The sequence below is a fragment of the Sinohyriopsis cumingii genome, chromosome 6 (genome assembly GCF_028554795.1).
Source record: "Sinohyriopsis cumingii isolate HCF-2022 chromosome 6, ASM2855479v2, whole genome shotgun sequence".
NCBI lineage: Eukaryota > Metazoa > Mollusca > Bivalvia > Unionida > Unionidae > Sinohyriopsis > Sinohyriopsis cumingii.
This window is the reverse complement of record NC_142966.1, coordinates 108,508,122-108,531,792: the sequence shown is the minus strand read 5'-3', so window position 1 is coordinate 108,531,792 and position 23,671 is coordinate 108,508,122. Positions and strand designations below refer to the sequence as shown.

General features: G+C 33.3%; 1 protein-coding gene across 5 annotated transcripts in view; it reads left to right on the top strand.

Moving 5' to 3' along the window:
- The window catches only part of LOC149797684 (uncharacterized), a 113,576-nt gene that overhangs the window by 63,716 nt on the left and 26,189 nt on the right, over positions 1 to 23,671 (top strand). For all 5 annotated transcript variants that reach the window (XM_089962602.1, XM_089962603.1, XM_089962600.1 and 2 more), the window contains 5 exons: positions 7,863 to 7,988; positions 10,464 to 10,589; positions 15,389 to 15,475; positions 17,647 to 17,772; positions 19,252 to 19,302. In XM_089962602.1, coding sequence (XP_089818728.1) covers positions 7,863 to 7,988; positions 10,464 to 10,589; positions 15,389 to 15,475; positions 17,647 to 17,772; positions 19,252 to 19,302 — 516 coding nt within the window. The remainder of the gene's footprint in view (positions 1 to 7,862; positions 7,989 to 10,463; positions 10,590 to 15,388; positions 15,476 to 17,646; positions 17,773 to 19,251; positions 19,303 to 23,671) is intronic.

Below are 23,671 nucleotides of genomic sequence, written 5' to 3'. Positions count from 1 at the left end.
AGAAATGCATGAAATCTTACACTACATGATTTTTATTACATACAGAATAATTGAATCCGAACTCATTCATCAAATACATGAATCATGTAATATTTGAGACAAGATGCATGCAAGAAATATGAACTCAGGGAAAAATTGAAGTGTATTTCAAATAAATAAACTCAGCGATTAATTACAAACGTACATCATAGAACGTACATTGTATGCAACCGAGAAAATACCTTTGCGGTCTTCCGAGCTCTCGCTCGCTTCTTATCAGAGGATTCCCTTAGGCTCTTCTCTCGCTCCGAGTCTTCCAAATTTTCAGAGCCCTTTTCCATTGAACGAGTTATATAACGCGAAAAGGGAACTTTCTTCTAATCTCGTAGCCAGCTTATCTTTCCTGCAGAAAAATTCTGGCTGACTAATATCGTGAGGGAGATTATTTCAAGCCTGAATTCAGTCTGAAATCACCATACTCGTCGTTTAGATTAGCCAACCAAGATTACTACTTTAACCGCTAAATGGCCCACGACTATCTAAAAATTTCCCTTGTTCGTCTCAGCTCTTAATATTTACCGTTATTGACCTTGAGTTAATATGGCACTTTAATCTGGCTCTAACCGTTAATCGAGCGAGTCCTAATTAAAGTCAGCTCATGCTTCCAAACAAGGAAGTTTAATTATTACAAGTTGCCAAACTATAGAGAGCTTTGCCAATACATCATTCTTAATGGTTACCTGTAACGCTGACCACGACAGAATGCAAACGTTTGCACTATCACAACCTGTAACACCTAGGCCGGGAAATGATGGATTGATTGTACTTGTAATGCCTAGCTTGGACTTGATGTAGTATTGATTGCACGTTTGATACCATTGCTAAGACATGATGTACTTCTTGTACCTGGGAGCCTTTTTCTTATCTTTCTGATCTAAACTTTAAAAAGAAGAAGCAAATATTTCAGCTGTAAACAATATTGGAAGACTGCTGATTAACAAAATAAGCATTTCTTTTTTTCTCTCTCTTTCTCTCTCTCTCCCTCTCACCCACTATTCGAGGTGATAGAGAGCTTAAATCAGGAGTATGCCTGGATAATATTTGTCTCCAGAACGACACATTTCAATCTGCCGATATTTATTTGTTTCTTTTATAGTATATACTGAGAAAAAGAACCATTGTTATGACTGCTAAAACGACCATAGCAAATATAATACTTGGTTCGCCCAGAAGAAGTCTAAATGTAGTGTTGTTACTCTGGAAGCAAGATCGAGAAGCGAATTCTAAGTATTTCGATCCAGGAATCAATAACATTACCAAAGATGTTTTATTCGCAAGCATACGCAATATTAAATTAACAGTTTACAAAAAGATAGGTACCATCTGGCCCTTTCGTATCTCATTATCTTTTGTATAGTCCTGACTCCTGAAAACAATGATTGTTTATTTCCATGTGATTTAAGACTTTGGATGTTTAGTTATCCTTAAATAGCCTATGTGACGTGTTATACATTGTGGGGAATATCTCACACGAATACATTAACTGAGGATGCACAATGAAAGTGGAATATACATTAAGGGGAGTAAAACACTTGACTATCAATGTTTGTTATTTATATAAAATACTAATGTTAAAATTATAAACGAAAATCATTGACTATAAACTGAATATTGTTTACAGGTAACTGATTTTCTTCTCCTCATTTTGAAAGAGAGAAATGATTGATGTCTACTGCCAAGGACTATACAGCAACTCTTTCAAAAACACTCAAATTTGCATTTTCTCTTAAGTTTTAAAGTCTTGCACCTTATCTCTGCGTTCTACCGGCATGGTATTGCTTTAATGGAACACGTCTTTAAATGAAGCTTTCCAGAAGGTCTGTTCACGAAAGTCCTATACAGTACCATTGCTTTTACCCACACGCTAGTATCCACATGAGGACTAGTGAAAGCTACGTTGTAATGGTCGTTTATTTGCGGGACGCTGACTGATGCTGGTGAGAAAGGTGCATTCACCAGGTAGAAATAAATGTTTCTTTCCTTCAGACCTGTTGGAACTTAACTATGCTACCTCATCGGGATAGTATCTTGCAACATTAATTATACATACTTGCTTGTCTTTTTAATTTGTCCACAACATATCATATGCCCGGTTTAGATCAACTGTAGGTCGAATGATGACAATTTAAACACAGTGTTCGCTGAGCCTTTACACACATTCGCAAGTAAATAATCTCTTACCGCATAAACGCCGCCCAAGCACCGTGAGTTGGAAGATCCTTACAAAATTATCCCACAGGATCAGTTTGTGTGCTAGAACATGACGAGACAGACTTGCCACTGAGTATATCTAACTGGACATCCATGAGCGGATATACATACTTGTTCATTTAACCCACTGACTCTGCAGTTCCCTCGACCGACAGTGTTATAGCCTTACCAACACTATCAATGAACCGCCTAGAACCATGAATGGTCTGGTGCTCATTTCTCCCCAATACTGAATAGTACTTTATTTGATCAGGGGTTATAAAAAATGTTGGTATCAAACTCAGATTATGGGTTTGCAGTTGTATCCTCAAACAAATTCACTATGGCTTTGATGTCATTTGCAATGGTGTTCATATTTATGTACCATGTGGTGACACTTTTGTTGAGTGTAATGCTGAGAAGGATTCTTCCACTTGCGCAAATTGCGGAAGGTGCTGTTTTCATTCTGGAGGCTTAACTCACGTGTAGTGGTCAGATTCAAACACAGCTGGATTTGACAAATTGGCTGGCAATCTCTCCAAACTAACAGGACCATATTTATGAAACGATCCTCCTGGTAGGTGGCAAAGATACACAGAACTTAGTACATGGATGTAGTTTTCAACATTTTGCATTCTCCAGTCTTTTTATGCTCACTTTAATTTCGCTGTAGATGGACTCATACTTGTATTGTCTATCCCGCTATTTAAAGCTTTTCCACACGCATCGCTGGGCACGGGATACATTTCTTCCTGGATAATTCTTCTTATTTCATAGTAATGGTGAATGCTGTAAAATGCACGAACTATCATTTTCAGGGTTCAAACATTGGGCTTTAGGTGGTCATGCATGCAAACTCCACAACCAGTTGTAGCACAACATATCACAAACTTTACCTGAATCGACTAAAACTTTTATTTCCTGGTCTGCATCACCTGACAGCCAGATATCGTACACTTTCTGAGTCTCAATATCTATTCTGCATTATGCAGTTTCGCAAAACATTGTAAAATCTGTCACTCCTAAATCAGCAAAGAATACAGAAAAATTAACCGAATTTTAATCTTGGTATATATGATATAGCCTCACTGTGGTACAAAATGTTAGGAAAAGGATAATATAATTAAATGAGGTGAAATGTTAAGAGATATTTTATAGAATCAATACTATCATCCCGTAATATGTATGTGATTAAAACAGTATGAGGTACAGACCTTAAAAATGTTAAAGTGCATCAAAGAGAACACACCCTGTTTTCAAATATCCGTGTATGGAATATCCACATGGTAGGAGAGTGATGTTTTTATAAGACCAGGATGCGTCTTTTTCATTCCAAGAGTATGGAAGTAGCATATAATATCACTTTTGTCCCGTCTAATTTTCCTCTTCAGTATAATGTAAAGGAGCATCAACGCTCCATGGATATGTATCGTGGTTTTGTAATGTGAAAAATAGCAGTCACTGACGTCAGCAGGAACTGTGTCAAAAGACAGTGGCGTCGCTAGGGGGGTGCGGACCACACCGGGTGACACCATCTCAGAGGGGTGACACCAAAATGAAAAATTGCAAATTTTACAGAGCACACACTGCTCGGTCTAGTCGGATTTCATAAGCGGATAACCGATCATAGCTAAATACATGACTAGCAGGCACAGCAGTGGCGTCGCTAGGGGGATGCGGGGGGTGCGGACTGCACAGGGTGACACCATCAGAGGAAGTGACACCAAAATGACATTACTAAGGATTCTGTATGGTCTGTTACGGAAGGAGGACCATGGGGGTGACAACATGAGCTACCGCACTGGGTGACACCAACCCGAGTGACGCCACGGTCAAAATATGGTTAACGTTCTGGTTAAATGTGAATGCGCATACTTTATATAAACCCCTTGATTGATTTTCAATCTTTATATCATAACTTATTATGAATCGAAGACAATACTGCATGATACTTGCTTTCTCATTTGATCTTACTGTCAAATTAACCGTTATACAAAAATAATGATAGGATTTTGTTTGTGTTTACTTCCTTGTATATCCTAAATTATTGGAAAGATTTTACCCACACTTCAAACGAATACTTTCAATTAAAGTAAATTCATTCCATTAAATATTTGAAATCTGATCTAAAGTACAGCAACATGATCCTTTCAATCAGTTATTTTATTCCAATTTTTTTTCTTTCTTCACATTTGCTTATGCATCCTAAAGTCGTTAGTCTTATGTTACGTGTTAGGGCTCGAATAAACAGCAACACAAGAAAGAGTGAAAATAACAAGCTTTGAAAAATATAACTAATTATTTATTTCACTGGAAAATTACTGTAAAAATGAAGAAGAAGAAAAAAAAAAGAACTGACGGTTTTAAGAATCAAATCCAAAAATAATCCAAGAATAATCCACGTATAAAATTTTAAAGTCCTAATAATGAAATATTCTATTGATTTCAAGTTCGAGTCCCAACGAAGAATCCAAGATGGAAGGCGATGACGTATGCTGTATCCTTATCAATGTTGTTGTCCATAGTTCATTGTAGAAACACAGTAAATAATCCTCCGGTTTTGGAAATCCAAATAAAATTATTAAGAAATGTCTTTGTTCAAGAATTCTGTATAAGCACAAAAATAGTTTCAGAGAAACGAATTAATCTTTTTGAATCCAAATAATCTGAAGAAAAATTAACATAAAAGCCGAAAACTGGCTACAACAGAAAGACACGACTTGACATCAAACGTTTTTAAGCCTAGACTGATCTCTCTCTCTCTCTCTCTCTCTCTCTCTCTCTCTCTCTCTCTCTCTCTCTCGCTCTCTCTCTCTCTCAGCATCACTTATTAAAACTAACTAATGCGCAATTTTGGAAATACCTGAATTTAGAAATAGAGGGTCACGTGATCATGTTTACATCTTAAGGTCACGTATATGACCCTGACAAAAACCAATCATTTTACTCCAAGAATAAAATAAAAATGTTGTTTACTTCACTAAAAACTATTTACCAGCCTAAAGTCTCGTATCCAATACAGCCTCGATCTGATCCTTATTATTTCCACCATAAAAAATAAATAAAAAAGGGAACTAGGTCAGTGTTTACCAAATGAATAGACAAGGTCAAACTATTTTCTGGAAATATTGTCCAAATCACGTAAACAAGATTATTTTATAATAGCATTTAATATAATAAAAAAATTTCAAAGATGACAAAGAATAAAAATAAATATAAATTAAATCAGATATTTGTAACACTTCCCCCATACAGAAAAAGAAAGATTTATATGATCAAGCTTTCTTTTTACCGTATATTAATTATACATGAGGTTCAAGAAAAACGTAAGAAGAGCTCTTATACACAGCGTACCTGAAATAATACATTGTTATACACGGGAAAGTGCATCTGCTATAAAATTATCTTTTCCCGTGATGTGCCTGATGTCAAGACTATATTCCTGTAACAAGAAACTCGATCTTAGTAGTCTTTGATTCTTATTTTTCATCCTGCCGATGAAAGTAAGAGGGTTGTGGTTACTAAACACAATAATCGAAGAAAGAGCTGAAGTAAGGTCAACGTCAAAATGTTGTAATGCCATTATTAAAGCCAAACATTTCTTCTCGATTGTTGAGTAATTTCTTTGATGCTTATATAATTATATAAAAAAGTAACACACTGAATGATCAATTCCATTTTCATCTTCTTGAATCAAAACTGCTCCAACCTCAACATCACTGGCATCAACATACAGTTTAAATGATTGGCTGATATTTGGAGCTGTAAGAACAGGCGTGCTTTTAAGTATGACTTTTAACTTGTCAAAATCCTCCTGACTTTTTTTCAGTCCGAAGGAACTTGGTTTTCTTACTCAATAAATTTGTCAGGGGTTCAGCAGTTATAGAAAAATTGGAACAAAATTTCCGATATTATCCGGCCATACCTAAAAATCGCAAAAGCTGCTTTTTATTAACAGGCACGGGAAATTCAGAGATAGCCTTGACCTTAGCATCTATTGATATGTCCTAGAAAAGTGACACTAGCACGGCAGAACTCACTTTTCGATAAATTAATTGTCAAATTGCATGTGTGAGTCTGTCAAAGAATTTCCGAATTGTTGCTAAATGTGCTTTCGAGGTGTCGTTGTTGATGATGACATCATCGAGATAAGCATCACAATTGTCTAGACCAGAGTTAATCATATTTATGAGACGTTGAAATGTATTTGGTGACCCTTTCATCCCAAACGGCATTTCTTTAACGGGTAATTCAAATGATACAAACATAGAAAAGCTGACACATCTTCAAAAAAACAGAATTTGGGCTAATATCAGTTTAGTGAAAGCAAGGAAAATTTAGCTGATAAGTTAAAAATATTACCTATTAGAGACAGAATCCTTTTGATAAAAGCCAAATTAACATACAGGATATCTAATAATATTGCTTCTGAATATTTACCATCACTATTTCAGTATAGGCTACCTGGCAATACTCTCCACTTGCGATCCATGTCTACCAAATAGTGTAAAAATCCCAAACCAAATATGGATTTATTTAAAATAGTTTCCAATTCTGTGGAGCTTTGCTCTTGAATATTATTCCAGTTGAGACTAGAAATGACCACTCTATTTACTTCTTCCAAACCCAATATATCCTGTGGCTTCAGAGATCCAGCTAAAATAAATAAATTCCTTTGTATGAGAGCCTCAGTGTAGATTAGTTCTTAGCTAATTATGTTACCCTCTTTAATTATTATTATTATTATTATTATTATTATTATTATTATTATTATTATTATTATAGATAAATATAGTACATATAAGATGATGACGCATTTAGATACTGAATAATGCAATTTTTTTCCTAAAGTAGCTTACAGTCAAATTCTAATATATATTTTACTTATATCGTATACCTGACTTTTGGCATGCTTGAGGGTGGTGTAAAACTATTTTTTTCATAAGTTAGCAATGATTTTTGTCATTATTATAAGACGTGAGCAAGATATTTAATTTAATTTAAGTTCAAGACCTGATCTTGTTTACGATTTAGTGGAGTTTCCAAACATCCTCTTGCGTCTTAGGCCAGGTAACAGTTAGTATATAAACAAACGTTTGTAAATAAAGTCTTCATTCCTGTTTTATATCAGTCTTTGAGAATATTTGATAAGTGTTTATAGCTGTGTTAAGATATATTTCTAGAAATGTTATTATTTATTTAATTTATTCATTCAAATCGACTTTTGGACTGAACATACATTGGGTTTATTTAGAACTCAAAGATATTTTGGAATCCATCTTTCTATTACATTGGGACACTCAGAATTATTGGAATTCATTCAGAACATTCTGTACTTTTGGACTTGTCATATAACCTTTAGAATTATTTAGGGTTTAATTAACACGTGTCTTTTGAATTTCAATTTGCATTATACGTATATAAATTGTTTATTGAATGTTACCTTAATTGCCGATTACACTTTCTTTCTGTTACTTATGTTAATAAGTACGGTCATAACAATATTTAGAATTGACCATTCAGATAGGTTATTATTATCACAAAGTGTTACACATGTTTCATACTACACAGTCATTGTGCCACAACTGAAGAAGGAACTGTTGCTTTGAGTTTACCTAAATTTGCATTTTCAGATAAACTTGTATTAAAAGAACAGAATATCGAGAGAGAAAAAGACGACCTCAGGCAGCAACTTTTAAGTGTCCGGTCAGATATCACAGAAAAAGAGAAGCTATTGAAAGAGACTAAACAGAAATTGGGTAATTTGTTTTCGGTCGCAATATATTAAATGTTACTTTCAGGTGTCTTTTATCTGAAAATCCTTGGAAATGATAAAGTTAATTTTCAATTGTAGTCGCATATAATATTACCGCATGGTAGAATGAAATTCTAGAAATATGATAGCAAACTCAACTGAGTGAACCTTTGCAGAAATAATGGAGTACATATATGGAATTAAAGGGAATTCTAACAACTAATCTCAAGCATCTTCTGGTCAAACTAATACTTGTCAACATAGAAATGAAGATATTTCAGCCATAAATTGAAAACCTCTTAGAAAAATCATCTTGCAACCGCACCAGTACAGAATCTATTTTTAAAAAAAAAAAAAAATTTCAGAAGAGTAACATTGTACAACTCACGGATATCCGTTTCATTGTACATCGTAGCGGTATATTTAATCCATTCCGCATTACCTTCACATTGACCTTTATCTAAGGTATTACTACGCTATTTGATCCAATCATCTGGTGATGTATCGTATTGTAGTCTCTAAGATAATTTTCTAACCATGAGTTGGATTAGATAAGCCGTGAAAAATGTTACTTGCATTCAAAAGAAAGAAAAATGAAAGCTTCTCAAAAATATGTTGACTCAGGGCCCAATCTCTTCGTTTTCTCGTAGGATTTTACAGCACAGAGGTTTGATTCAATCATTCATCAAATAAACTGGTTGTTTTCAGCTTCAGAATTGCTATAGATTATAGAAGAATAACAAATTTAAGTAAAAAAACAGCAACACCGATTTATAAGATTACTGGATGCAAATGTTTTCTTTTGGCTTTATGTTCTCTATATTTCTCAAAGACTGTAATGTATTCATAGGGATAAAAATGTTATGTAAAGCTCATATCATTACTTTTAAATATTTACACCCTAATTAGAAAACAATACTACACCAAATTAAATTATCCTTAAACGTTGATAATAGGAGAGCTCAGCTTTGTGTAGCACCGAAGTTAGTGTCAATTTCTGTTAAAATCTGACTTTTGGTAGACATGAACCTGTGCAATGGAAATTTAATTTAAGAAAATTTTGGACTATAAAAGTGGTGCTTCTAATTCTTTACAATTAATTATGGGCATGATTGGTATTATGTTCTCATATAAAAAAATTGATATACCGGACGAATTAGAAAAACTGTAACATTGTACCAGTTGCACTGACAACACATTGCAGTACGTTAATATTAATGACTTAAGGCAATGACCAATTCCAAAATGTATTTACATATGTATGGCCGTTTGCTATACACTTTTAACTTAAATTGACATTCATTTATCTGTTCGAAATAAAAGTTATTTCGTGCTATTAAGAAGTTATGGTATATTGTTTATTTGATGATGTGCTGATATCTTGCACGGTATACATGTCTTACTGGAGAAGCAGAAGCTTGGCATCCAGAATTGGCTAAAAAAGTTAATATTTGATCAAGAAGAAGAAAAAAACCACATGAATATATTAATCCATTATTTACATCATTTTTAAAGTTCAAGACCTCGTACTAAATTGTTTCGTCTGCTTGAGATAAGGCAACGTGAACTTCTAAGGTGACCCTACTACTTCCGTGTGTTGTCAAGAGCATGGCGTCTAACATTTCGGTGCTTCCTATTTTAAACCTCTCAAAAGTCTCTGAACCTGTTTCAATCAACATTTACAGTGAGCAGTAATGTACTAAAGGGCTTTTGGGTTTGTGAAATTTATGGATCCCACCAAATGTAACCAGCATTTTCTGAAATATAATAAATCTCCATATGTTTTGTAACAAAAAAAATCCTGAAAAAGTGACCGAATTTTCCAGATAGTGTTTTGATATATATATGGCTTTGATCAATCAATAGAAATTGAACTATTCTCACGAAAACAGACTGGCATGTAGGGGTTTCAATTTATTTGCAATTGGTGCCAAGTCTCCGCCTAACGTATCCGCCGTTACTATTAGAAAGAAAAATTATATATTTTAACAATATTGTTTTAAGAAGCCATTTATCAAATTTGACTACCTTTGACTAAAACTATCCGGACAAGTATGCCTTCCAACATTAATATCAGCTTATAATCTTTTGAATATAAATAGATCTTTATTTCAATGAAGTTGTATTGTTAGACATTTGTCAGCCTGGTGAGCGATTGCAAGCCCGAGAAATATGTATTCATTTTCCTATTTAAACTGGACAGGATTTATGACCTTAGCGTTATATATATATATATATATATATATATATATATATATATATATATATATATATATATATATGTGTGTGTGTGTGTGTGTGTGTGTGTGTGTGTGTGTGTGTGTATATAATCATAGTCTAAATGTATAGTTTATTGACTATGTGATACTATAAATAAACAATTACTACAAAATATTCCACCTTTTCCACAATATGCCGTAGTTGATTAACAACTACATATAACGAAATATATTTATAATTCATGTAGTTGCATTTTTAGAAACTAATGTTTGTAACGAAGAGAATTTTGAGAAAGAAAAAGACAGTCTCGGAAGGAAGCTTGCAAGTGCCCATTCACAGATCAGAGAACTAGAACTAGCCTTGAAAAAGGTTCAGAAGAAATTAGGTAATATTATCTGGTCTAAATTTAGAGACCTGAGTTACAGGTTTCAAATTTTCTGTGAATTCTGTGAAGAGGTTAACATCATTTATCTGACAAACTATATTACTAACTCACATAGGCAATGTGCTTCAGGATAATACATTTTATGAAGAAAATTTTTTAGATTTTAATTTAAATTATTAGCTTATTTAGTACATAGTTAAATGATTGACACATTATTAAGTACTCAACATTGCCTGTTTTAAAGCACATCAAGAAAATAACAATGCCATCCTATTTAAAAATTTGTGTATATGAATTATCCATGTGCAGTGGGAGTTTTACTCTGGCCAAAATGCTTTTCGTTCCCTACTTCAATGTGGAAGGGGCATATAGTCTCACCTTTGTTCGTTGATGTACTATGTTTCTTGTAAAGGTCAATGAGGCGGGCCGTTCATGTTCCATGAACACTTGAGGTTTTTCTTTTTCTCTTCGACAACTTTAGTGGGAAGTGATCAATAGTAGTCACATTCAGCCAATAGTTTATTTGTTGGTTGGTTAAAGCATTTTATTAGGACATATTCTCTAACTCCTTTGATATATTCTCCTCGTGCTTGGAATACATGATTAACAATCTTTTGTCATTTAATTATTTTAGTCTAGTACACTTACGTACCATTTGGACTCTGGGATCAACCTTACAGTCAAATACCATGGGTGCTAAGGGTTTGATTAGATATTTTTTATTCATCTATTTTTCCTAATCTCCTGCTCAGTTCACTCTTGCCCATCCATTCAAAGTATGTTTTTGTCAGTAAGGCTGAGGTGCTCGCCAACATTTGTAAATGTTTACGTGCTTTACAATATCTGAAAAGACGCCATTGAATTAAAACGATTAGAAATAAAACATTCCCCATATTTACCCATTAAGTTTACTGAACAGCCGGCTGTTATTATAATTTATACAAAATGCCTCGTTCACGTTGTGATTGTTTCATTTGCTGTATGTCTTTAATTTCTTATTACTAATGCCTACAGCATGAAAGATATAACTTTGCTGTATATCTTTGAAAATGTAATTGAAAGGTAGACTAGATCCTCTTGATATTGTTTCCTGGTACTACATACGTGTTCATGTACATTATAAAAAAATCAATAAATGACTGCATCTATACATATTGTGTTGGCATGCACAATAAATTTGTTTGTATGATCTATGTAACTCTACCTGATATGAAACGTGAGCTGCAGTAACTTCACACAAGCATCGGCATTCCCTAGCGATGCTAAGTTTGAAATAACTTAAATCCTTTTAAAAAACGCTTTAACTGAAATATCCCACTAAGCGGTCCTTTTAATCAAAGATATGTAAGTACATCATACCAACCAAACGGGTAGTTCCTGCGTCATTGAGTGTTTTACACATATATACAGGCAATAAACTAAATGAATTAGTGCACATGTGAGAAAGCTTGCCAGTAGCTTCTCGTGGGTCGGTGGTTCTTTCTAGGGTTTTCCCGGGTTCTTCCTCCACCATTAATACTGGCCGCCATGCATAGCCTATCGTGTGCTGAAAAATGGTAATAACCCTACAACAACAACAACAAAGCACATGTGTTGCCATCCTTTCTACTGCATAAACGAATAATTCTGCCAGCAAATGTTTAAAGGAATTCCCCTTTTAAGCTCAAACCGATATTAAAAACGGATTCGGCATCTGGTCCTCTACGTGCTATAATATATATATATATATATATATATATATATATATATATATATATATATATATATATATATATATATATATATATATATATATATATATATATATGTATATATATATATATATGTATATATATATATATATATATATATATATATATATATATATATATATATATATATATATATATATATATAGTACAACTTCCAATTATTAGTTTCTACGCGCATTAAAGTGGTTCAGCTAATTCCTTCCTTCTTGTCGCCATTTGGAATCTCGTGGTGGAAGGTATTACTACATCAGTCATTTTTTTTTTTAGTCCTAGTATAGTTCTGACGAAAATCATTAATATTTTTCAATAAGTATTTTTCCCCTGAGGGTTTTTCTAAGGAGTGACCAATGTGTCTTCATTCTTTAAAAACTGATGTGACTGTAACCACTGTTTCAAGTAAGATGGATACCATCAATAAGCTGTTGAGCAAACAAAAATGTTAAAATAAGTTAGGATGAATTAATATGATACTTAGCAAAGACGAACAAATGTTTGCAGGTATGTATAGATAAATAAGCCAAAGAAGAATCATTTAAAGTTACTTACATTGAAGTATGACAGAACTTAACTCCTGAGCCTGTTATACATAACGTCACAAAGCAAACGGATAGTTACTTTCTATGGAAGGACAGCCTAAGAATTTTTTTTAAAAATGACTTTGTTAACAGAGATCATGAACTTTACATTTTGTTTCAGTGAACAGGTCTGGTAGTTAATTATGACAATATTTCAAATGTACAAACATAAACTAACTAGAGAAAATAATATACATGCTCTTATACTACAGAAAAGAATAAAACTAACACCATATCAATACCTGTTTTTTTTTATATATCTTGCAATGCAAATATAAAAGTCAAAGAGGAAGTAACTCCTAATAAGAACAACGAAGAACACATACGAACTGAATGCCAGAAGCATATCTCTAATTTTGTAAACGTTCCGATAGACACTTTTTCAGTCTATATAGCAAACAATAACTCTATATTACCAGGATAAAATAGCATGATATCTATGCATACATCTACCAAATCAAACACAGTTAAAATAAAATACCTAAAAGCAAGAAGATTTTTTAGATGTATATGCCTGTTTACATTTACTTTTGGTATCATGTCGAATGCTGCTATACAAGTATTTCAAACTATGCGAGATAACAAAATACCAAATGGGAGTGATATTTGACAAATATTCCCAGCTAGCTGAACAAAACATTAAGTCATATGTGTGTGTGTGTTCGCGCACATTGGAACATTATATGGAAATACCAAAAAAAAAATGAAAAGGAGGCCGTAGAATTTTACCAACACTTTTAGGACAATTACAGAAATACTGAACTAATTATCTACAATTATCTCTTGTTAAAACAAATGCCTCAAGCAAATTATATGGTTTTCTGCTTTTTCACATCACAAAAAGTTTATGTACTAGTTCTGAATTTGACTATGCCCCATCAGATTTTACTGAATACGTCACATAATATATAGTTATATCGAGGGTCATGCTGTTAAAATAGATATGTTATGTTTTTATTCGAGGTTTGGTTTTCCGTTTTTTCTTCATCAATCTTAATATACGTGATAATTTTAAATATCAGAAAAACAAGATTTTTGCTGGATCATTGGTAAGTACTAAACCACATGCTTATAATGTAATTGTAAACTTAAAACGGATACAGAGCAGACTGTGAAAAATATAATAAAACAACTTGCGTGTAAGAGAAAACAGTATTTTATTTTTTTCTGCTTAAGAAGCTGGAGAGAATAATTGTGATTCGTTTTAGTTACCTTAATAAATTGGGGAAATGTGTTATTAATAATATCATCAACATCAGTAATAATCGGGATTGCTTTAATCCAAAACAATGTGATTATCAAACAGTAAATGAATTATGCAGACAGTTTAACTCGATGGCATCAAATGGCTCTTACAAAACGGAAACAGCTTATATCCACACCCACCCCAGGAATAGTATCATACGTCGTCCTGATAGACTTTGATGCTTGTAGCAAATGCAGTATAAATTCATAATATACACTTAATGTGAATACAATCTTATCGAAGAATACTTCTCTGGACAAAGTTACTAATATATTAGGATCTACAATTCAAGTAGGTCATCTAAACTGGTGCAGTGTTGCAAAATGATGCTGAAAATTAGCAACACAGAAGTTTTCTTTGAAGGCCAAGTTAAAACATTTCACGCTTTCATTAGTCTTGGGTCATTGTATATCTTCTTTATCATTCCACATAAAAAATGAAATCCAGTATATTAATTATAGGTTCTGATGTGCCGAAAACAAAGTTTCTTATATTAGGGTCTAAAGTGGACACATCATATCAAGAAAACTAATGGAATGGTATGTTGCATTTTCTGGAAATAGTTGCATTTGAAAGAAAGAACATAAACTTTTAGAGCTTGACCATTCCAAAACTGACTGAATCTGAAGAAATGTCTACAATCGCGTTCAAGTGAAGCAGATTTGTACCCGTCCTTTAGTTTCAATTAAGTTACAATAAGTCTGTATTTGACGTAACAAGACTGATGATTATTGTTTGATGCCAGACGTAATAAGCCTGGCATTTATTTAGGTTGCGTAGTTCTTTGTTTATCTTAGAGGGGAAAATAGCTCCATATATGTACCATACAGTGAAAAAGGAAAGCAGGCAACCAAATTATGGTTGACGATCTGAAAGGAGGCTGGACACGAGAGAGAGAGAGAGAGAGAGAGAGAGAGAGACATGACGACCTGACCTGTCACAAGCGTTAACTTTGAAAGGGCTGGAACATATCGGGTCATGCAGGCAGAAATGGTTTATTTGTACAGAACTATCCTCGTCTATCATTGCATGTTATAAATTATAAATCAGACTAAATCTGACATTCATTCACCTGCTCAAAATATCCGAGACCTGGTATTATCAATATCTGTAATTACCATTTTAATTGGTGAAGTAGATTTTTTCCTTCAAAAGCCTGGAACGGTATATAGTGTAGACTGTGTTGAATTGACAATACATATAAATTACTTATATCAATGCTTGCAGAACATCTAACTACACCAGCTGAAGCTCGACAGAAAGAATGGGAGAATAAAGTGAACATTTTGCAAGAAGAGATACAAGGACTTAACGGTATTTATTTATATATTGAGTACCTTACAATGGTTGCTGACCTCTCTTAGCTTCCATGGCCATACGGCTAGTGAAAGTATCTTCTGATCCTGCTTTCATCTTGTGTCATCCATCATGGCTCATCAGACATCTTTCAACACAGGCTATTTTTAACATCTCAGTATCCACTGTCCTTGTTTTAACCGAAATAGGTACAGTGCACACTGTGCTCAAGTTAGGCCAATCCATCGTCAAATATAGCCAACGTTACAAAATATATAAAAGCCTTGAGTTTATTTTTCAAACACAGCTTATCAGAAATTGACATAAATAATTCTGTCTCATCATATATTGTACAAATAAATATTGCCACAATTACTAAAAACAAAATACTTCTAAATGATTGCTTTTCAAACACGGCTGAAGAGAATTTCACCGAATGTAAACAATGCAAACTAGTGCAAAAGGCTTTACATTATACATAAATGGTGTAAATACTCACATGCATTTGACTAAATTGAAATGAGCATAAAGGCATGAAGGTTTTTGAAAGATGCAAACATTATATACGTTGTCCTTCAAATCTGTCAGTCATTACTAAATAAATTAAAACCGTAAAATGACTTTTGGAAAACAATCAAGATAATTTCACCCAAACATTGACATAAAATATTATGGACTGAAGGGCTTTTGATTACTTACAACATGATGCCAATAAGACATTAAATGTGCCAGCCGTTACTATTGATAAATTACAATAACATCATCAAAACAATCCGTGTAACTAATTTCTCCCGGTTTAACAAAACTTGCCCTGTATAAATATCTTTCGATATCAGACAAATGATCCTTATGTAATATCAAATAATGATGAAGATACAAGAAACAAGGAAATTTTAAAACAATATTACTAACATTTACAATCAGCTGTATGAAAGAAATTTGTACCACTGATCCCGGTCAGCTCATTCATTTTGTATTTTAAGTATATTTTAAGTAGTTGTCTTCCAGCTGAGCAATATGAAGCCAATCTACATCTTTTTCCTGATGATGTTATAGATGTATTGGTTGAGGTCATGGTCATATATCTTGATTTAGAAATGAATGCTGTCATATATAAATATAATGTATATATATATATATATATATATATATATATATATATATATATATATATATATATATATATATATATATATATATATATATATATATATATATATATATATATATATAATGTATATTTAATATGTATTGGTTTTTTTATAGATTTTTCTCATTTCATTATATGCTGTTGTATTGTGGCGTTATATCTAGTTGCTAACCTTGTCCAGGATCAATGACATTTCTGTAAGCAACCTGTATCTCTAAGTGGGGATCATTATCGTAAACTCAGTCAAGGACATTTCATTTTTTATAGCTATATCTGACTACATGATTTCCGTCGAGTGCCTTATGGTAACAAACTTTCTGTTCCTTCTGCTTTGCGTCTTAGTATGTCATAGAAGTTACGTTTTCCTGAATGTTATTAGAGCTTCACGATATAGCAGAATCAAATTGTATTATTTGTAAGTGCAATATTCTTTTGGGCTGGAATTAATTGTTCAAATTTTTTAATTCAAGTGATTTTTATCTGGAAATACAGATTGCTGATAAAAATGTAATATTCTTGGGCAGAGACATTCAGCAGGATTTATAGTGAGTTCAAACGTGGAATTATATTACTGTGATTCAACAAGAGACTTTTGGTATAACACGACGATATAGGCCACCACAGACACACCAACACTTTCAGCATTGTATTTCACTTAAATTACCACTAAAGTTTATTCAGAACGTTTATTATTATACATATAATTTGTGTGTGAATGTGTACTGATTGCGGCCATAATAATTTCATTATGCACATCATCCAGATAAATTTGAAATATATAGCATTATTTTAAATATGATACATATATGATAATGCTTGAGTTTATAATGATATATATGATGCATGTATTATAATGTGTAAGCGTTCATTTTGCATCTAAAGAGTATTGATTATGAAGTTGACCATATTTGGAATTCGTTATCTAGGAAGTTAATAATTATTGAAGTATTTTACAGCTTTCGTACCATATGCAGCAATCCGTTTGAAGCACAATATTTACGGGAGTACTTTAACCATCTTCCCTAACTTGAATTTTCAGACGAAATGGTTCATAAAGAACAGAATTTTAAGAAAGAGCAAGAGGATTTCTATAAGAAACATTTATATTTCGAGGAGCAGCTCCGACAGAAAGATCAGCAGTTGGAAGAGACTGCGAAAGTAATTGGTAATACTTAAAACGTGGATACCTTGCTCTATTTTCATTCTTCTGAAATTATAGGATTAACCTCATTTTCATGTTGCCTCAAATATTGTTTCTCACAGAAAGGTTAATACTTGACAATGACAATAAAAGTAAGCGTGGGAGATTTTTCAATTTAAGTAATACATTCATCAGTAACCGCTCCGGTGGCCTATTGGTTAGAGGGTCCGCCTTGGATGCGGGAGGTCGTGGGTTCGAACCCTGGTCGAGTGATACCAAAGACTTACAAAAATGGTACTAACAGCAGCCTCGCTTGGTGCTCAGCATTAAGAGATTAGTGTTAGGGCTGGTCGGCCTGGTGTCAGGATAATGTGACTGGGTGGGACATCATGCTACATGTTTGCAGCATGATGCCCCAGTGCTAGACATCACTATAAATTGTCACACTTCGGACATCGTAGCGATATGACTGAAAAATTCCTAAAGCTACGTTAAAAAACCTAAATCACACACACACATTCATCAGGTCAATGTTTCTATAATTAGCACACTATTAGGTATACGTTCTTAAAGTTATCGAGGGCAGGGATAAAAGTGGCAATAAGTGATTGAGCATGGTGCACATGCAAGGACGATGCTGTTCTATATCGGACCAGAATGTGCTTTCTCTTCCCTCATGAGGAAGGATCATATAGCGTCTCTCTTGTCCATCTACATAACGTCATTGTTCAGGTCACAGTGAACAGGAATTAATGCTCATGAGCTTGCGTATAATTATTGTCGAGCTCATGTCGGTGGGTAGTGAGAATAGCAATATTGTTTTCACGGCAGCTGTTACAACTTCTTAAGGTTGTGGTTAACATTTTTTATTAGCATTTATTTTCTTTACAACTGGATAGATACTCATAATGATAATAAATATATAACATTTAATTATGAAACACTCTTACTTGCCCCATTGACCTTGGGATCAAGGTTACCAAATAAAAATACATTGTACAAACTCTTCATTTATAGTCATTCATCTATTTATGTTCCCTAACCCCTTTTATAAATTTTGTTCTTCTTTGACACAAGCCGTTATGAAGCTAGGTTATTGCCTCTTGGGAAACACTCGTTCGCTTGCTCGCTCATCATTGTTTTCAGTTACAGAACCTTTTAAGAGTCTAAAATAAAAAAAGTATGCAAGATCTCGTTGAGAGTTTTAACTTTTGGCCACGGTCACGTGATCACAGCAATGCTGTTCCCAACAAACAGATTGCAAGACCCAACGTTTACCAACACACACACACACACACACACACACACACACACACACACACACACACATATATATATATATATATATATATATATATATATATATATATATATATATATATATATACATATATATTACAATACAAAATTCAACAACCATGATTGTTGCAATGCACTAGCGCGTACTTTTACAGAATTGTTTACACGGTTAAGATGTTTTCAAACATGCCTGTAACTTTTCAGAATCTTTCGAAGGTGAGAGAACAGAGCTAAAATATCTTCTGAAAGAACAAGGTAAGTATCATGTTATACTGAAAACATTTATTTTCATTACTCCATAAATCTTAGTGCTTATGGCTGTTTCGGACATACCCTTTGACATATTCACATATAGATACTTAGACGACTCGTCTACTTTAATCGTGTGGTGCTGCATTTCCAAATATATTACTGTATAAAGATGCTGCTGCATTGTATCCTGGTGTCCATGGGTTTGTAATGTCACTATACCAATATAGTAATGTATAAAGATGCTGCTGCATTGTATTCTGATGTCCATGGGTTTTTAATGTCACTATAACAATATATTACTGTATAAAGATGCTGCTGCATTGTATCCTGATGTTCATGGATTTGTAATGTCACTATAATAGTATATTACTGTATAAGCATGCTTCTGCATTGTATCCTGACGTCCATGGGTTTATAATGGCACTATAACAGGATATTACTGCATAAAGATGCTGCCGCATTGTGTTACGAATATCTGATTTAATTTATATTTATTTTAATTTAATTGTTTGTCAGTTTTAAATATTTTATTCTATTAAATTTATTCACTGCATATGATATTTATTTCAGAAAATTGTTTGACCTTGACTATTAATTTGTAAACACCAGGTGTTGATCTAAATTCTGACCTTGTTTCAGAACTTATAGCTACTTTCATAAGCAAGTTCTATTTTATTTTAAAATGATTGGTTGTTTCTAAGGTCATGATGGGACTACATGGTAACCATTTTTTTATTTTTTATTTCTTGGAGTAGAATGATTGGTTGTCGTCAAGGTCATTTTTGGTGTACGTGATATAAACACGATCACGTGACCCGCCTTTCGATTATGCAATTCCGGTTTTTCCATTACGCGCATTTGTTAATTTTAATAGAAATGCTTTGAGAGCGATTTCTCAGTTTTGGGCTTTTTATACTGATGTCAAGTTATTTTGTTGTAGCCAGATTTATAGTTCTAATTTTCTTTAGATCAGTTGGATTTCAAAAGAATTAATTCTTTTTTCTCTGGAAATATTTCGAGGAGTGCTCACACAGAAATTTTGGAAAGACATTGCTTACAAATTTAATTTGGATTTCCAACACCGGAGTGCCATTATTTGCATTTCTACAGAGAACTGTGGATAAGCACAGTACTGACTACAGCATACGTCATAGTCATTCATCTTGGATTTTCTATCAGGATTCCAACTTGAAATTATTATAACATTTATTACTAGAACTTTTGCAATTTAATTCGTGGATTATTCTTAGATTATTGTCGGATTTGATACTTGAAACCATAAGTTCTTCTCCATTTTTAATTTTACAGAATTTTTCCAAGAAAATAAATTATTTGTTAAATTTTAAAAAGCTTGTTCTTTTCACACTTTCTTTGTTACTGTTTATCCGAGCCTAAACACGTAACAATTGTACCCTGATGTCCATGGGTTTGTAATGTCACTATAACAATATATTACTATATAAATACGCTTCTGCATTGTATCCTGATATATGTGGGTTTTTAATGGCACTATAACAATATATCACTGTATAAAGATGCTGCTGCATTGTATCCTGATGTCCATGGGTTTAAAATGTCACTATACAAATATATTAATTTATAAAGATGTTGCTGCATTGTATCCTGATGTCCATAGGTTTGAAATGTCACTATACAAATATATTACTGTATAAAGATGATGCTGCATTGTACCCTGATGTCCATGGGTTTGAAATGTCACTATAACAATATATTACTGTATAAAAATGCTGCTGCATTGTATCCTGATGCCCATGGGTGTGTAATGGCACTATGACAATATATCACTGTATAAAGATGCATTTGCATTGTACCCTGATGTACATGGGTTTGTAATGTCACTATAACATCATTTTATATTTCCATAATGCTTTCACTATTTTGTAATGTCACTGTATCAACATTTTAATACTTTGTCTAACTATATTACATCAATTCCTGGTGGAGGTTGTAAGGTATAGTTTTCATTCGCAATGGTGATACATGCCTTTCATTCCCCACCACAACAATGTTAACGATAATAAATGTTACACTTGTTTGTCCATCTATCAACCCGTCCATCTATTATTTTACTTTCATTCCATTTTGAGCTTAGGTAGTTTGTTTCACTGGTAGGGTATCCCTGTTCGATAATATATTTATGGTTTCAAATATAATACATTTGTTGATTTCCTTCTGTTCAGGAAGTACTTGCTCCCCCCTTTCTCTCTCTCTCTCTCTCTCTCTCTCTCTCTCTCTCTCTCTCTCTCTCTCTCTCTATATATATATATATATATATATATATATATATATATATATATTTATCAATGCTCAAAGAATTTTTTTAGAGACAGGCCCATGGCGGGATCTTTAAAAAAAATCACTAGACTTGACTCAAATTCCACAACTCCTCATCCCAATGTCCATGTGCCCAATTATTTTACTATTTCTTGTCACACAACGTTGTAGCTGTTGTACTTCAAATATCAACAAAATTATATAAACTTGACTGTGTTTATTCATATTTCAAGTAATATTTTACTCCAAGTCCTGATGGCAGCCATTGTCCAATTTGCTCTATCAGTCTTACTCTCACTCATTGGATTAGCATTCTTGATGTAAATTATTATCTGAAGCTGATTGTCCTTTATTTAGTTTCTTTTTAGACGTTGGATGGTCTTAGAGGAATTAAACTGGGCGACATAAAATCAAAGTACTCACTCAAGTGTTTCTGCCTAAAAAAAATATTTTGATCAGTTTTTCCATTTTACCTCACTTTCTCCATAGGACAATGGACTTTACTCAAAATCCCCCAAACCATCATGAACTACATTTCATCCCTCTATTACTTATAATACATAAAATAAAGCCTATTGAGCATAAACTCTTCATAGTACAACAGTAACGTAATATGTTAACAGCTGGTTGTGTACATATGTTAGACTTAATACCATTACTCAGCCACGCAGCAATGCACCTGTTTCAATGAATACTGGAACAGTTCATGTACCTAGTGGACTGATTCTGGCTAGTTTACATTATGCATGGATAGAATTCGTACAAATACTGTGTATTTTTTCTTCGATGCGTTTAAAATTTAAAAAAAATCCATAAATTTCAAAAGCGGAGGATCGTAAACTATTTATCGGTATGTGTGGTTGACGGACTTGAAAACATTTTTTGTTGTCATACTGCTGGTAGAATGACATGTATGTACTAATGATAGGTAACCCAGGCAATATGTTCTCTATTTATGCTTTGCTTTAAACACAAAGTACACGATCTGCAAAAAGGATTAAGGCATACATGCGGATAAATATTAAAATTTATTATTGTTTCAATATCTACAAAATAAATTTCCACATTTTGTCAATTCGCTCGAGGATTTCAGAGGCATATGTTCGATACGCCGCACGTGCGCTTCACTTAGAATACAATAAGGCTCCGAGCTGAAAATAGATGGGTGCCGATCGTTGGGCCATTGAATTGTTTTAGGATAATATCAAATGCTTTTTCAAAGGAACAATATGGCACATTTCACTAACTTACAAACAAGTTTCGACAAACTTTCACTTCTTTTACTATCATTTGAATTGGTATCCACAAAAAATTAACTTACGTTGAACGTTTGCAGTGAGCCAGTAGATATTCAATAACTTGTCGTGTGTGCATGATAAAGACATATGTTATATTTTAATAAAATGTGGATCACAAGAGCATGAAATCTTCTTGTACAAGTTCAAGATTGGTAAAAACACAAAACACTTAAAAAGTACGAAATCAGCAGGGAATTCTAAAAGCGCTACTTCTACATTTGTCAATTGTGTCTGCAGGACTCACGGTACTAATTCCACTCCAATGGTAAACATATGGAAACACTGTCATATTCAAAATTCAATAACTTAAAATTTATGGGTGCTGATAATGACACCTATAATTTTTCGTGCACATCTAACCTTGGTGCAAGCTTATGTGTGGAGAACACCGTATGACCCGCGGCAATTTGTTTACATACGTGTGCATGAAACACGTGTTATTGATTCTGCACCAAATGAATCAGGTGCTACTTTCAGTATTGAGTACTCCTGAGTCAAGCCTGTAAAAATGCTAAAATTGCATCAGTAGAAATTTGTCAATATTTTTTTTACATTACATATAGGATAAGCTCTCAAAAGATATTTTTCCTAAAATTTTAATCTTCATTATTAACCAATTATGGACCACCAAACCTGTAAATATTCTATTATTTCTTCACCCATTTCTAGACTGGTTCACAGTTCTTCCGTATAATTAGTACCGTGTGTCCTGCATTTGCACTATTTCGTAGTACCGTGTGTCCTGCATTTGCACTATTTCGTACACATTTCTCACTGTA